We start from the raw sequence: 16,431 nt of genomic DNA, 5'->3' as shown, positions 1-16,431 counted from the left end.
GGTGTGTTGCACAGATATTTTTACATGAAAAGGCACGCTATAATTACATCACTTTTTATTTGGGTGACACTTTTATTTTAACACTGGTGCAGTACTTCACTGTGTGAAGTGCCACTGAAGTAGTATAAAAAAAATTCATCAGACCAACACTCTGAAGGGCTTCACACAGAGCAAGGGTAACATCTACACAGGAGACAAGCCTTCAGAACATTAAAGCTTGTTCAATGGAAAGTTTCCCCATCACTGCATTTTTCTGTAACAAAGATGTTGTCAGAAATGACAATTTCTTGTGTCCCCTGATGATGCCTTGCTAGCATTTGGTTATAAGCCATAAAGCAGGAATAATTTCATCCTGTCAGGAGTCTAGCTAATGCCCAGTTTCCCCCTAGAGAGAATTCCTGTCAAACGTAATGAGAGCTCCAAAGGCCCTCTCTACAACATAATGAGCACTTAGGCCATGCTGGTGATCAGCCAGCAAAAAGCATCAATTTGAGGCTGGCTACACCCTAGGGACTAGACGTCACCAGTTTTAATAAGAATTATGATTATTATCTACCAAATGCCTCCATAGTATTTGAAATTTAGAAGGATGTTTTTCAATTTAAGACAATTTATACTGAACTGTAACAGTGCTATTTTGCATCTCTGTCGTTTAGTTCTGAATTTGAGGCTTTAAAGCAGTGGTTCTCAAACTTATGTACTGGTGACCCCTTTTCACATAGCAAGCCTCCGAGTGTGACCCCCCTTATAAATTAAAAACACTTTTAAAAATATATTTAACACTATTATAAATGCTGGAGGCAAAGCGGAGTTTGGGATGGAGGCTGACAGCTCATGACCCCCCCCCCCCCCGTAATAACCTCACAACCTCCTGAGGGGTCCCAACCCACAGTTTGAGAAACCCTGCTTTAAAGATTCTGCACTCAGGTGGAAGATTGGATATGGAAGACATAAGAACCCATTAACATTAAAGCAGCTTATTTTCTTGTCAATTTTCATTTTTTGGATTGCCATGCACGTCCCAAGTTTGTTCTTTCATCCCTAAGATTATGATTAAATAAAAACAGACATTAAAATTCACAATATTAGGCACACCCAAAACATACTACCTTTCCCAGCTGGACTATCGCAGGTTATAATACATTATTTCATTTATTTCAAAAGTTTCTATGCTATATCACCACAGCAAACAAACATTACATACCATTTATATGTAATCATTAAAGCCTGGCAATACACAGAAGCTATGGTCAATGTGGAAATATGAGCTCTGAGGTTCCTTGATTTTGTGGACTTAACTTTAGAGTGACAAAGGTCAACATTTTTAGTGCATTTATACACTAAATGCACGTTCTCATCAACTGTTCCATTATTTTAAATCCATCTACAGGATACTTACAAGAACTTTTGATCCTATTATAAGTTTATGTAATACTTGTAGCAGAAGAGGTTTGCCTTTAGATATTAATCACCATTAAGTGATTTGAAGAAAAGGAGTTTTTTCCACTGAGCCCAAAATAGTTGCCTGAAGTAAAAAACTGACAAGGTTCCAAATTTAAGTTGCAAAAGAAAAAAAGAAAAAAAAATTCATTCAGCTCTAGATCTAATCTGAGCATCACAAATGGTAGCAGAAATCTTCTCCCTACAAAATTCATTGTTACCTCAAAACAAAGTTGTCATATTTCTGTATTAGTCAATACTTCAAATTTAAACAAAATACATCTCCAACGGAGCATGTAAAGCTATACATCTAACTCCACATTACCAAATTTGATATTTTTCAGGGCATGATACTTTAAGAAAAAAATATCAAAGAATTCAGAGTTACAAAAACAGAATTCAGCTCTGAAATATACTTGCTTAATGAAAGTCTTTGAATGTACTGAAGATCTGAAACCTGAACTAATCAATTTCTTTGCTGTGCCCTAGCCGGTCAGCCATGCTCTTTAATTTAATGAAACAAGAGTTTTAGATGAAATAGCACATATACATCAAGAAAGAATTGTATTGTTGCACTTTGAAATGTGTCCAACTGTGCAACTTCATCTAATGATAATTTTTTTTAAGAGGCCATCGATTTCTGAAAGACTTATTGTACCAGTATCTTGATGAAAAAGTGAATGTCAGCATATCTACAGAATACTTACACCCTACCATTAATGCTTTCTTTGGCAGACAATGAGTACTCAATTGAGGGTCCTCTGGGCTGAGCAATCATTTAGCTTTTCTTCTCTTATGAGGTCCTTAGTGCCTTGTTCCAGTTCAATACCTCTTTTTATTCACCATTATAGTGGCCATAAGTGTGAATTTTATGGGAACTTGCAAACTCAGGCATAAGAATTTTCCAAGTCACTAATCTTTTCATACTTTTAAATTGCTAGGTTTTCAGCAACTATCAACATACGCTGCAGACGCATAAGAGACTGACTGATTCGACAGATCTAGGGGCTGTACCAAAAAAATCTATTTCCTTATAAACCATTTAACTCAAGTGTCTTGTTTACAGAGACGAGCCATTTCCTATATATTTATCCACATCTTTCAGAACCAGCACCAACACAACCATTCTGTTCCGCAGACCTTATTTGTCCCGTCATTTTATATTAGGTAAGTGAACAATGTTTACTAGTCACAACTATGAATCAATCCACTCTTTCTGACAAAGTGCACTAATTCAAATATAAATCCAAAAGCTGTGTTTTAGTACCCTAAACACATTACAAGTTGGACTATAAATTTAGTAGTTATTAACTTAGATGAACATCTTACCTGTTTATGCATTTCAATGTTTAATCCATAGGACATTTCATAATACTGCAAATAAAGGAAAGTACAATTTAAAACCAGCATACAACAGTAAAGTAGTAGAAAATATTTGCTGTAATAAACACAAAGGAAAAACAAATCTTTTATACTTACCATCACATAGTGCCTCTGCATTTCTGTCTTTTCACTTGCCAGTTTCTCACATTCCAATTTAAGGCTACAGAAATAAAACAGACACTTTAATGTAAATGTTATGACAGTTGTTTTGACATCTACCTGCCCTATTTGCACTCTGATAGCTTATTAGTCCTTTCCCTTCAATGTAGATACCATAAACTTTAGCCTGGTATAACAGAAAAACTGAATATGAATATAAAGAGTACATAGCATCCAGTAAATCAGATCAGACTCATTTTAAATACATACTAAGTAAGGCTTTAATATCAAAACACTATGCTTAGGGTGATTACCAAAAATTGTCACAACCCCCAGACTATGATATTGCCTGAATTCACTATAGTTTAAATATGAAGTAAAAAGATCTTTCTAGGTGACAGGAGTTAGTGTACCAGAGTTCAACAACATAACCACAGTAGAAGACTCACCTGCATTTCAGTTCTAAATCTTTACTCCAAGAAGTCTCCTGATTTTGTACTTAGCTATTTTGCCAAAGCCTTGAAGATGTATAGCCTTTGAGCATTATTTAGAATTTGATACGCTTTTTCTTTTTATATACGTATGAGAACAAAAATAAAGTGAGGGAACTGTAGTTTCAAATAACCTGGACCCTTACTACTCCAACAGCTCTAATTAAAACAAAATATTAAATACCGTTTCTTTGCAATATGGACTGGTAACTGACTTTTTTTAATTAAAGAAAATAGTAAACAATCTATCAAAGTGGTTGGTGTGCATGCTCACTTTTTTTATATATAACAGTACACCGTTTAAGTTTTGCCATTTTTAAATATAAGAGCTATCAAAAATAGGCTCCAGAGGCCTTGATAAGTTGGGTTTTATCTGTATAGATAAACACTATATATACACACACATCATCATGAAGACCTAATCCAAACTTCAAAAAGAAGGACATTTGTACTTGAAGCCTCCTATTCATCTCTGCTCAGCCACAGGATACAGCTACACACCAAGGAACACATTCCCTGTTAATGCCAAAAGTACTGTCTATGCAATGAGGGAGAAAATACACCCTTGATATCTGCAGAGACCTCAGCAATAAGCACAAGAACTAGCAACACAGTTCCCAGCTTCAAGGATGGCATAGCAACCATCACTCAAATCTACCAAACCAGTGAAATTCACTTATCTGTGGTAGCACACTAAAATACTTGTATGCTTTTTTAAAATCCTTATTTGCTCTTTAAATACTGTTTATTTTCATTTTTATATTTTTGCATTAATATTGTAAACAAAAAAGTGCAAACACACTACATGAGAACTAACCGTAACATTTTCTGCTACAGAGTTAGGGTGGATATTCTCTCAGAATACTTTTCATTTATGTAGGTTTTGCACTTAAGGATCCTACCAAAGAGTTAAATTTCACACTCCCACCCTGAACATTTTACAGATGGTCACGAACATAATATTAAGTGACCGCGCTGGGCTTAGAACCTACTGGTCCCAAACTCAGTCACTCTCATTTTCACCACTAGACTCCACTGCTTCCTACTGAACTTCTAGCTCTTATTAAAAGCTTATTTCAACAGTGCCTTGGTACTGGAATGCAGAAACATGAGGACAAAGGCACCCATTGACCTGCTGTTCTGAACACAGCCAGTTACAAAATTCCCAAGAGCAAATATTGACAGTTATTGTGAAGCACTAAAAACCAGACAGAAAAAAGTTCATCTGAACAGCAGCAAAACAGGCTGTGAAAACAATGGCAAGGAAAGAAAAGGAGGAGTAAATGACAGGGTTTAACTGAGACTCCACACGCCACCATCTGGACGCGGATATAAAACACCACTTCTCCCACCAGCGAAAGTGGAGACAAGAAAAAAGAAACACACCCCACCGAACAACACGTTGTGCACTAGCCTGAATCCTCAAACGCAGTATGTGCCTGAGGCCTATGGTGCAGAAAGAATTGGTTATGAACAGAGCATGCTGCACCCACCTGTGATACTGAGCTTGCAGGAACTGAAACTCCTCTTTGATCCGATCCAGAGACTCTGGAATAGTAAATTTAAAAGGCTGACCTGCAGCCTGGTGCGGTGTCTAGAAAGGCCAACAGAGGAAAAAGCAGGCACAAGAAAAACGTTTCAATAAAAAACAGTGAGTAAGGCCCTAGGATAGGCATGAAAAATAAGCTACTTATTCCACTGTCTGCACAGCTCACTTGTTAGGAACCATTCCCCAGCACCATGCCACCCTACACTCCAACTGGGGCACCTCCAACAGCAATGGGTCCCACACTCATAAACATCACACCCCAGAAAAGAGAGGGAGCTTAATTCCAGCACAGGGTACAAAAGGAGAATGCTAGGGAAAGGGGGAAGAGACTTGGGGACCCAACTCACCCCTCAACCTGGTCACTATTACTCACCACCCCTCTCCAAAAAAAAAAAAAAAAAAAAAAAGTTGGTTTTCACTCCACCTCTGGGATATAACTCCACAGGGATGGGCAACAGGATCCACCCCCAGCCCATTACACTTGTCACCACCATACCAGGGAAAGGAGTCGGTGCTAACTCCTCCCTGCGGTAAAATCACGTGCGGAGGGAGGGGGGCAGCACATATCCTGTCTCTGCTCCAGGCAGAGTTTATTTGGCCGCAACTGAAGAAGGGGGAAGGAGCCAACCTGGCGGCGAGGCGAAGGAGACTCCCGGCCCCGCCATTGTCATTTATATGCAAATAAGTTACATATTAAAACAAAGGGGCGAGAGGGAGAAGGAGCCCGTCGCACAGTGCCCTCCAGTACACAGGCCGGGTCCGTGGTCCGGGAAAGGGACACACGGGGAGCAACCCAGGAGGGGGCAGGAGAGCCAAGAATTTGCCCCGTGGCCTGTTGCGGGTCTGTCGCTCTTGGGGCAGGAAGCCCTGGGGCCCGCAGGCCAGCGAGGGCTGGAGAGCGAAGCCCTCCAGGCAGCGACAGAGGCTGGCTGGGCAGGCAGGGGTAGGAGCCACTCACCCAGCAGGGCAAAGGGGATCCCCTCTGCCATAGCGCTCCTGCAAGGCAGGCAGGGAGGGGGTGCCGCGAGGGTAGCCCGGCCCAGGGGTTACTTACGGGATGCCGGCTCTGGGGGAACATGGCTCTGGCCGCCGCTTTGCTCCTTTGTAGCTCAATTCTCCACTCAGTCCCCAACTTTAGATCCCGAGCCCCGAGCAGCCCCAGCGGGCAGACGCCGCCGCTCAGCGGCCCGGCCGCGGCATCCTCCTCCCGCCGCCTCCTTTGTTGTTGTAGGGCTGGGGGCTCGGCCAGCCACGCGCCCCCGCCGCTTTCTGAAAAGTCACCGGCAGGTGTCGGCTCCGTGGGCGCGTCGGCCCCAGCCGGTCCCCAGGCCACGCGGCTCCGCTGGGCGGGGGTGGTGCAAGGCGGGGGGTAACTGCTCCCCTCGCTGCCCGACCTCCTCCTCCTCCTCCTCCTTCTCCGGCCGCTGCTTCTGTCCGCAGAGTAAATAATCCCCTTTCGCAGGCTCGTAACTCGTGCAATTGTAAGACCGGAAACTCCGAGCGGAGGCGACTCCTCTCCCCACAGCTCCTGCCCGCAGGGGAAATCCAGGCCGGGGCGCGGGCGGGCTGGCACCGGCGGGACACTCAGCAGACGGGGGCGCAAGAGAAAGTCCCCAGCGAGCGCCGCGCTGCTCCCGGGCGTTGGCGAAGGGGCCGGTGGCAGAGTAGCGGGGGCCGGCTCCCGCGGCACGTGCACCGCGGGGAAGGGGAAGCCCGCACGGCGGAGACTCCTCGGGCCGTTGCAAAGCGAGGCACCAACCCCCACGCCCTGGTCCCAAGCCACCCACCCCCCGGCGGGACTAATCAAAGGGCAGCTCCTCCGCGCACCACCGCCACTTCAGCCTCCTCCGGCCGGGCGCGCATCGGGGAGCAGCGACTCTCACCAGCGCCCCGCAAGCGCCGCGCGCAGCAGCATCCTGGGCTCTCCCGAGCCGGCGCCTCGCCTCGCCTCGCCCCGCTCACGGCCGGGACAAAGTTCTCTCCAGCGCCCCGAGGCGACACATCCAGATCCCGGCGGCTGGGGCGGGGGGGGGGGGGAAGCAGCCCCGCAATTACAGCCGCCCCGCCATGGATAATAGTGCGCAGTAGGCAAACTTCGCGGGGTAGGGCCCGGGGGGCGCGGCGCGGCGCCGCGGCACTAGCAGGCTCTCTGTAAACGGGACCCAACGTATCCGCCCGCGCTGCTAACATTAACACGCGGTTTCGCACTCCTCTAGCTAACCAGCCACCCGGCCCCGCCCACTCGAGGGGAGGAGGGGATCGCTGGCCAATCGCCTGCTCACCAGCCAACGTGGGGTGCTGATGTACTCCTCTCAACTGCCCAATGGGACAAGGCTCTGGTCCCGCCAGCTCTCCTGGCGGAGTTGCAGGACCCTTCCGAGCGGACCAATAGGAGGCCGTGGAAGGCTCAGAGAGGCAGGGAGAACGGGAAGGTCGGTGGGAAGGAGAGGGGGAGAGGCTGAACTGTCAATCAAAGTAACGTGGGCGGGGGGGCAGAGGAAAAGGAGGAGGAGGGAAAGGGAATGATGGGAGGCGTGTATTGCTGGGATCTGGTTTATTCCTCCACTTTTCCCTCTCCCCTTTCTCTACTCTCAATCTGTGAAAGTAACACGGAGAGAGAAATACTGCACCCTTCCATGGAGCAGGACAAGCTGCAGTTAGAACCAGACATACAGTACCCTGGTTACACACACTAGCTGGGGGGTGGAGCCTTACGCTCCAGGCTTTGAGGTTGGTGTTCACATATCTATCTGTATTAAATTTTTCTTAGAATAATTCGCCTCAGCGACCAGACCCAACATGGACAACTATAGCCCAAAAGAGAATTTTTCAGAAAATTATGAACATGACAAAATTGGGGTTGTAGAGAAAGACAGTTTACCCATAACATCTACTGGTGGCCCACTATTTTACACACACGGACTTTATGTTTCAGAGTAGCAGCCGTGTTAGTCTGTATCCGTAAAAAGAACAGGAGTATTTGTGGCACCTTAGAGACTAACCAATTTATTTGAGCATGAGCTTTCGTGAGCTACAGCTCACTTCATCGGAAGTTGTTGTTATAATACAGATATATAGCCCATCCAAAACAATATTGAAATCACATCAAATAAAAACAGGTCCCATTCTGCTCTGTTTTCCTCAGGTTTTTATCCAGAAGAACTCAGTGCTGTTCATTGCTGTAAATTGAAAGCACGTTTGGGCCTATGATTTTTGATCCCAGAGTTTACATCTAATTCTGAGGGACAAATATGGCATGCATACACATTTAATTTATAGGTTACATACACATAGGTGCACAAACTGTGGCACTTGTTTATAGTATACTCCCATAGAGAGAAAATATAGTAAAGTGAAATGAAAGTCTCAAACTTGATCTAATGCACTGTAATGCACAAACTGCAATTTAGTTACAGTGGCCTTCAGACAGAACTGAAGTTGTCCTTTGGATAAAACTGACTTTTTCCAAGAGGGTTCCACTGGAGTTAAGTAGTCAGAAACTTCCAATATTATAAACAGTTTTTGGTCTATTGGAAGTAGACTAGGGGTCAAATAAATTCCAAATGCTCCATGTATGACTACTGCCCCGCCAAATACTCACACAGCCCACAATGGGATATAAACATCTTCAGAACACATCCTCCAGTAACAACCATCTTATTCATAAAAGAATTTAATAATCAAGCATTATGTACTAGTAGCTTTAAAATAATGCTTTAATAAATAATTTAAATTTAATGCTTTAAAATAATTTCAAATAATGCTTTAATAAATGTTCATATACTTATTCAGGTAATATATTTTACCTAAAGGAGAAGTCCTAAAATATCAAAGGGAGTCACTGGAACATAAAAGGAGCAATTTTATAGTAAACATTTTCTCACCCTACAATTAAACTTACCTTTAAACGTTTATGTGATTTCTTCATAATTGTATTAAATTTCACTATGTAATTTAAATTAGAACTGATTATGGCTAAAATTCAATAGGAGTGAAATTGTTACATCTCTAAACAAGAGCAATTTATGGCTTTATTCAATTCGCAGTGTTATTTTTTTAAACTGCATTATTACCAGTTTTACCTACAATAAAAAATGACAAAAGGCGGGGGTAGGAAGGACAAAAAAACAAAGCAAACTCTCATTACCTGCGAGTATTTTGCAAAACACCAGATGAATTTTGCACTCCTCAGGGTTTTGAAATTGAGTGCAATCTCATAAGTAAGAAGGTATATTTTCTTTTTTCACCGTTTCCTAGGGGCAGTCAACAAAGGTTTGCTTTTCAGTAGAAGGCAGTGATTGTTGCACCAGACTGTAAATTTGTCTAGTGGTCCATGCAGAGCACTGGGAGTCAGAATTTCTGAGAGTTCTATGCCCAAAACTCTGCCAACGATTTTCTGCATTATCTTGGGCAAGTCAGTTCACCTCTCTGTGTATTGGTTTATCCATATAAAAATAAGTATTAGCATATTTAGCTACCTCACACAGGCATTAAGAAGCTTAATTCATGCTTATAAAGCACTCTAGATTCCCCAGATTAAAAGTGCTATAAAATACAAACCATTATTATATATGCTGTGGGTGCACCTGGTAGTTATGGAACCTGAGACAACATAACACTTTCTTATCCAGTTTTGGTTAATACTATGCTTAACCTGCTGGCACAAGTTGTTAATGAGATAAAAACAGATAAAGCATTAAAACAACAGTGTATTTTGGAACAAGAACAGAAGTGGATTTTTTTAATTGCTCACCTACATGAAAGTTGAAATGTCTTATGATCTTTATTTACAATATTTAAATTTTTCAGGGCATGTTTTAACAAATACAGCTCTCTGTTTTCCTCATACCTTTTAACAAGTGCTTTCTGACCTACTGAGATGCTAGGAGAAGAGACTTAAGGGTATTTTGAGCCTCTTCCATCAAAATCAGTATGGAAGAGCAGTAAAACCAGTAGTAGAACTGTTTGGGGGTTGATTTTTTTTTTTTTTTAATGAAAGCTGCTATATGAATAAAATAAGTAAGTAAGTAAATTAAATAAATAAATAAACTCTTTCACATATTTAACTTACAGTTGAATACCATGGTTGATGGAAGGGGACCAAAATCTGTTCTTGGTTACACCTATGTAAATGTAACCTGAATTTAATTCAATTGGAGTCTATGATGTTCCTTAATACTTAAACCAGTGGAACAAGAGCAAAATTTGGATAAGTGAATAAGCCTATAGAAAGCTGTATCCCATTCAAGGTAATATATTCTCCCAGATTGTTATGCTGTAATATTTATACTACTAAATTCTCTAACTGCATTAAAAATAATGGTGTTTAAACAATCAAGCTGCTTTAGTCTTATGTTTTAAATAAACATACAATTTGCAGAGGCTGCCTTCAATATTAATATACCAGAAATCTTTCCGATTAATCATAATTTCTACTCTTCTGTCTGAAGTCTGTTAATTTTCCCACTATGAGCATATTAATGTAATTTTCTTACTTCAAACAGCATAAGAGCCTAATTCTGTTTTGATTATGTACCAATACTAACATTGAAGTCAGTGGGAGTTTTGGGTGAACAAACAAATCAGGATCAGGCACAAAATGTAGTTTTAGTATATTAGGTTTCAGATGTAGCATCTTGCTCTGTTAGGGAAATGACATTCAGTTTACACCTTAGATGTTTATGGGTTGTTGGTTTTTTTCATTTCCAGTTAACATTATTGGTTACAAGCAATATGAATATATGTTTTCAGGTTTTTAAAAATTCCCACAAAGTGGCAATATAATAAAATGCTACATGATGTCAATTATTAGGACTTTGCTAATGCAGAAGAAAACTCTTTCTAAAATTTGTATTTTATTTCACTCTTTTCCAACCCATAATGCAGTGAGAAAACATATGTTAAAAGGACAATTATAAAATTCAATAGATTTTATGCTTTTAAAATTCTGGATTTCAGAGTTCTTTGGATTTTCAGTCAGAAAAAGAAAGTACATGTGTTTAAATATTTGTTTGCAATGTGCAAAGAGTACAGCTAGGAGCCAAAAGTAAAAGTGCCTGAGTCATACAATACATGTAATACAGTAGTGCAATATTGTTGGGATTATAATTGTTATGATGAAATGCAAAAGGAGTATTTGTTTTTAAGATTCTACCTTATTTATTAAATCAAATGATGTGAGAAAGTTAAAAGAATTAAATTTCTCATAATTCACTATCTTACAGTTAATATCTGTTCTTTACATTTTTTATGATTTCAACTTTTTCTTTCAAATTAATAATTTTCCTTATGCACAGGAATTTTTGAAAAGTTCCAGAAGAGCATCTCTATGTTACCTTCCCTCAGTCTCCTGCTGTTAAAAAAATTCTTCCAGACTAAGTAGGAAAAAAAATCAGTAGCAAATCATGCAGCAGTAAAACCTCAAATAAAATCAGATCCAAAGAATCTCTTGTGGTTTCGCACAATATGGTAAAATTAGAGATTGCAGGAAACGAACAAAATTAAATTGGGAACATCTGAAGAGAAATGACCAGACTTTATGAAAATGACACATTGACTGGCCAGTATGCTTTTTTATCAACAATTTCTTTGTTGAAGCACAGATCAAAGGAACCTGCATATGTTTTCATTTTGTTCTAATTAGAAAAATACATCCAGATGTTTAATAAGCATTCTGTTGGTTTTTCTGCATTGATTAGATATGTTGGTACTGTTTGCTTACAAGTGTAGCTGGATCATTAGCTAATGCAAAGAAATGTTTGCAGTGAGTTGCTAATTAGGTCTTTTGGAAACTCTCCACACTCAGGAACAATTTGTACAGTGGCCAGAAGAATTTGCGGTACTTGAGGAGTTGCTTTCCCTTCTGTGTCTGGGAAAAAACAGTCAGTCCCTTTCCCTAATCTTCTTTTGCCTACAGGGATTGCAGTTTGATCCCAGTGGGTTGAAGTGCAAATAAATTAGGAAGAGACCACACACACACACACACACAAATCTCTTCTATCAGTCAATCTGCAGAAATGCTATTTGACAAAAAGTTAACCAATATGCAGTGTTTAAGACTAAAATGTGTTAAATTTTCCACCTTAATGTTATCAAATACACAGCATTTTTGAGCATACTCTAGAGACAGATGGGGAAGCCCTTTATGATAAATGAGTGTACTTGAATCCATTACTGTAGTACTTATAATTAAAGTAGCTCCTTTACAACTTCAGTACTTTTGCAGAGTACTTAGAGACAAAGCTTAGGGGAAGTGAATACATGCCTGGTGAAGGAAAAGGAAAGGGTGATTAGAACCACAGGGAGGGACTCTGAGAAAACGGTTTGCTTTCATAACTTTAATCTTTTATACTGTGTTAAAGTTAAAAAGGTGTCAGAGATATTACCCATTTACAGTGTTGTCAGAGAAATTGTTTTAGACTTCATGGCTCCGGCCTGATAAGCTTCTAGGTGCAGTGTCACCTTTCAAAAGATGCTTGACAATGTCAATGACCTTTATAATGAAGACCACCTGTCAGTACATCATGCTTTTGCCTCTCTCTACAGAGAGAAATCATAGAAGAAAGAACAGTGTGTATTTTATGTAGCAAGCACACACACATGCACACACATCCTGAAAACACACATATGCTTAACTTTATTCATGTGAATAATCCCATTAAAGACACTGGCACTGCTCACGTGAGTACAGGTAAGTATGTTTGTTAGACATTATGGGATCAGCGTTGTACATAAAACACATACACGCACTTTTATAAATGAGGCTGTATGAATCCAGAGATTGTATTTTCCTCTGTGTTGGAAAACACCTAGAACTATTAAGATTGCTACCACAAGATAGGTGGTAATAGTAAAAATAAATGGATAATATACCATTGGTACAAATGTTAATTTTTATAAGCTATGACACTTCTCTCCTCAGGTCTACAGTACTCATAAAACTGGTATTTTGCAGCTATTATATACTATGAATGCATCAATAGAAACTCCACAGTAGAGGTTCTGTTGAGATTGTATCTAAAGCAGGACTTAAAATTATTCTGCTTCACCATGAAAATGAATGATTGAATTTAATCTCCAAATTTGGCTCTCTAAGTCCTAATAGGACAACTGAATTTTTCTATGTAATTTTTAAAGTAAGAGTTGCTTTTGTAAATTAAACATTTATAGTACTCCCTTTTTTGAAATGTTGCCCTATTTCTCACATTTCTTTGGGCACCTCTAGCTAAACAATCGCATCTCCCATGCTTCAGAACCACATATTATGCAAAAATCTCAGACACAGGTCACTTTTAAATTGTAAAATTAAACACATAAGGAGTTATTCCTCTTATTTATCATAATCTAATTGGCTTTCACCAAGACTAGCCAACAGAACTGCACAGAAGGATCAGCTGTTTCTATTTGCCCTTATTGTCAGCCTGCTTCCTTGACAAGAAGTAACATTTTGACAAACAAATGACATTTTCCAAAAATTGTGTTATTTATTCTCAAAAATGGTTTTTGTCAAAATCTTTTGACCTGCTCTATCCCTAACTAACCAGTGGTTGCCTTGCACATTCTCCTGTATTCCTGGTGAATCAGGGAGACAGACTGGGCAGCAAAAGTGAGAGGAAAGGGTCTGGAAAAAAGCTCTGTCAGGTCATAGGGAGATAGGAATGTGGGAGAGATTTGGTGAGGATAAGGGGCTCAGAGGGAAAACGATTATCTGCTGGGAAGTTGGGGGGAACATAGGGGAGGGTTGTGGCTGTGAAGGGCACCTGGGGTGAGAGCACCCCAATGTCTGTGCTGATGTATAGACACACAAAGGGCTCCTTTGATGCTCCTGACTCATCACCTGAGCACCGCGGCAGCAACACCCTGAGGAGCCCTTCAAACACTGATCAAGACACACTCTGGGGAAATCTTGGCCCCACTAAAGTTGATGGGAATTTTAACATTGACTTCAATGGGAACAGGATTTCACCCTCTGTTTCCCCAGCAATTCTGCCCTGGCCCTCCAGCATATTGAGGCCTTGTCTACACTGGGTTTGTAACTATCTATGCAAACCCCCAGCTTAGACCGGGGGATTTAAGATTTAAAACGGGGGAAATTTAGGCTGCTGCTTTTATGTACTAGGGAAGCAAGGCAGAAGCATAGAGGGAGCCTTTCAAGCATCAATGCCTGGACACAGAGACACCAGGCTCCCCCGTCTCTTCTACCTAAACTAGCCTCAGATTGACGGCCCTACCAAATTCATAGCCATGAAAAACATGTCATGGACCGTGAATCTGGTCTTTTATGTGCTTTTACCCTATCCTATACAGGTTTCAAGGGGGAGACCAGCCTTTCTCAAATTGGGGGTCCTGACCCAAAAGGGAGTTGCAGGGGGATTGCAAGGTTATTTTAGGGGAGTTGTGGTACTGCCACCCTTACTTCTGCGCTGCCTTCAGAGCTGGGCGGCCAGAGACCGGCAGCTGCTGACTGAGGGCCCAGCTCTGCAGGCAGCAGCACAGATGTCAGGGTGGCCGTACCACACTGTGCCCTCCTTCCTTCTGCGCTGCTGCTGCTGGTGGTGGCGCTGCCTTCAGAGCTGGGCTCCCTGCCAGCTGCCACCGCTCTCCAGCTGCCCAGCTCTGAAGGCAGCAGCAGTGCAGAAGTGTAGCAGTACTGCAACCCCCCCCCACAATAACCTTGCGAACCCCCCCCCAACACACACAACTCCTTTTTGGGTCAGGATCCCTATAATTACACCACCATGACATTTCAGATTTAAATAGCTGAAATCATGAAATTTACCATTTTAAAAAATCCTATGACCGTGAAATTGACCAAAGTGGACCCTGAATTTGGTAGGGCCCTACTCATGTCCCTGCCATGATACAAAGGCACTGGACTCCCATACAGCCCAGGCTACTCCCCATTGCACCTCTTTGGGGAGCCAAGGTGAGATGGAGGGATTATGTGAGAGGAGTGCTGGTCTGCATGGGAGCCAGGAAGAGAAACAGGATTGGGGAGCGTGGAAGACACTGGAGCTATGCAAGGTAGCATATGGGGTTAGTGGATAACATATCCATGAGCTAACCATGTGAATAACTATCAACTCTGATATCTATACTGAATAAAAAAACTGAGAAATCCCTCAGAAAAATGTTACTTTTGAGTTGATTGTTACATGCAAATCAATCACTATATGCTTAAAAAAGGAAGGAAATAGCAGTTCAGATCCCCAACACCCCATTTACACTCCACTTATCTGTTCCCCTTCTCAACCAGAACTATCACCCTTCTGCCATACACAGTCCACATAAGCCAGCCCTCATCCTAACCAACCACTATGTAGCCCTCAATTCTGACCATTCATATAATATACCAATGCACCCAGATATGCAGATTTAAATTTTATAATTTATTCATAACAAATTGAGAACAATCATTAATAAGATAGGTCTATCCAAACACAACGTTTTTAAACATTACATAAGAACACTTATTGCAGCCTGTGTCCTATTTTTGATTCCATTATTCTGATATTATACTACTAAGCAGTGCAGTTACGTTGGTGTAAAACTGGTGTAAAGGAGTGAAGAATCAGGTCTACCATTTGCAGTCAGATCTCCCCTGACTTAATACAAAAGCACGTTCTGTCTGATAAATTAAAGCCACAGCAACCCTGTACCAGTCGGCAAAACACATGAATGTGTAACTAATAAACATGGTGGGATACTGAACAGGTTGAACACTGATGTACAGGATAAAGCTGGCTTGAGTCATGGTAAGGGAGACAGTTCAGGATGGAGAAGCAGAACTGATGACTGGAAAATAGATGGGATGTTGAATACAGAACTGTTGGATCCTTGCTTTTTGTGGTTTACATAAATAGAGATGAGTGCATCCCGTAGCTTAAAGTTAAGGAATGATTTTGTATGGGAGATTTAACCTCTCTGTATAATATATAATTTAGTATGGGAGATTATGGATACAAAATTCTTCATTAACTTTGAGTTAAGGTGGCTAGTCTGCAGATCCCACCAACGCAAACCACAAAAAGCAAGGAAATAAGTAGGACGTTTGTGCACATACATATATATCTTTTTTAGTATAAATATACATCACAGTATATTGAATGGAATGTTTTTATATTATGCACATGGATTAGTAGTGACTAAGTGTTAATATTTTCCCATTAATTCCAGGTTTTCACACAACTGGAGTAAATACATTATTAGTCTTCTTGAACTAGTTCAACTTGAGTGTCTTTCTGCCAGTGCTCTCCACATTCACAAGTGAAAAGAAAAGGAGTACTTGTGGCACCTTAGAGACTAACAAATTTATTTGAGCATAAGCTTTCGTGAGCTACATTCAGTGCCTCCGATGAAGTGAGCTGTAGCTCACGAAAGCTTATGCTCAAATAAATTTGTTAGTCTCTAAGGTGCCACAAGTACTCCTTTTCTTTTTGCAAATACAGACTAACACGGCTGCTACTCTGA

At 41.2% G+C, this 16,431-nt stretch overlaps 1 protein-coding gene across 3 annotated transcripts in view; it reads right to left on the bottom strand.

Moving 5' to 3' along the window:
• The window catches only part of LOC140911638 (transducin-like enhancer protein 1), a 93,478-nt gene extending 86,693 nt beyond the window's left edge, over positions 1-6,785 (bottom strand). For all 3 annotated transcript variants that reach the window (XM_073345080.2, XM_073345081.2, XM_073345082.2), the window contains exons 1-4: positions 6,017-6,785; positions 4,907-5,007; positions 2,920-2,983; positions 2,770-2,814 (exon numbers count right to left, since the gene is read on the bottom strand). In XM_073345080.2, the coding sequence (XP_073201181.1) occupies positions 2,770-2,814; positions 2,920-2,983; positions 4,907-5,007; positions 6,017-6,040 (234 nt within the window). In that variant the 5' untranslated portion in view covers positions 6,041-6,785. The remainder of the gene's footprint in view (positions 1-2,769; positions 2,815-2,919; positions 2,984-4,906; positions 5,008-6,016) is intronic.
• Positions 6,786-16,431: the final 9,646 nt, after the last annotated feature.

This window comes from Lepidochelys kempii, chromosome 5 (assembly GCF_965140285.1).
Source record: "Lepidochelys kempii isolate rLepKem1 chromosome 5, rLepKem1.hap1, whole genome shotgun sequence".
Classification (NCBI taxonomy): Eukaryota; Metazoa; Chordata; order Testudines; family Cheloniidae; genus Lepidochelys; species Lepidochelys kempii.
This window is presented reverse-complemented; position numbering and strand designations above follow the sequence as displayed.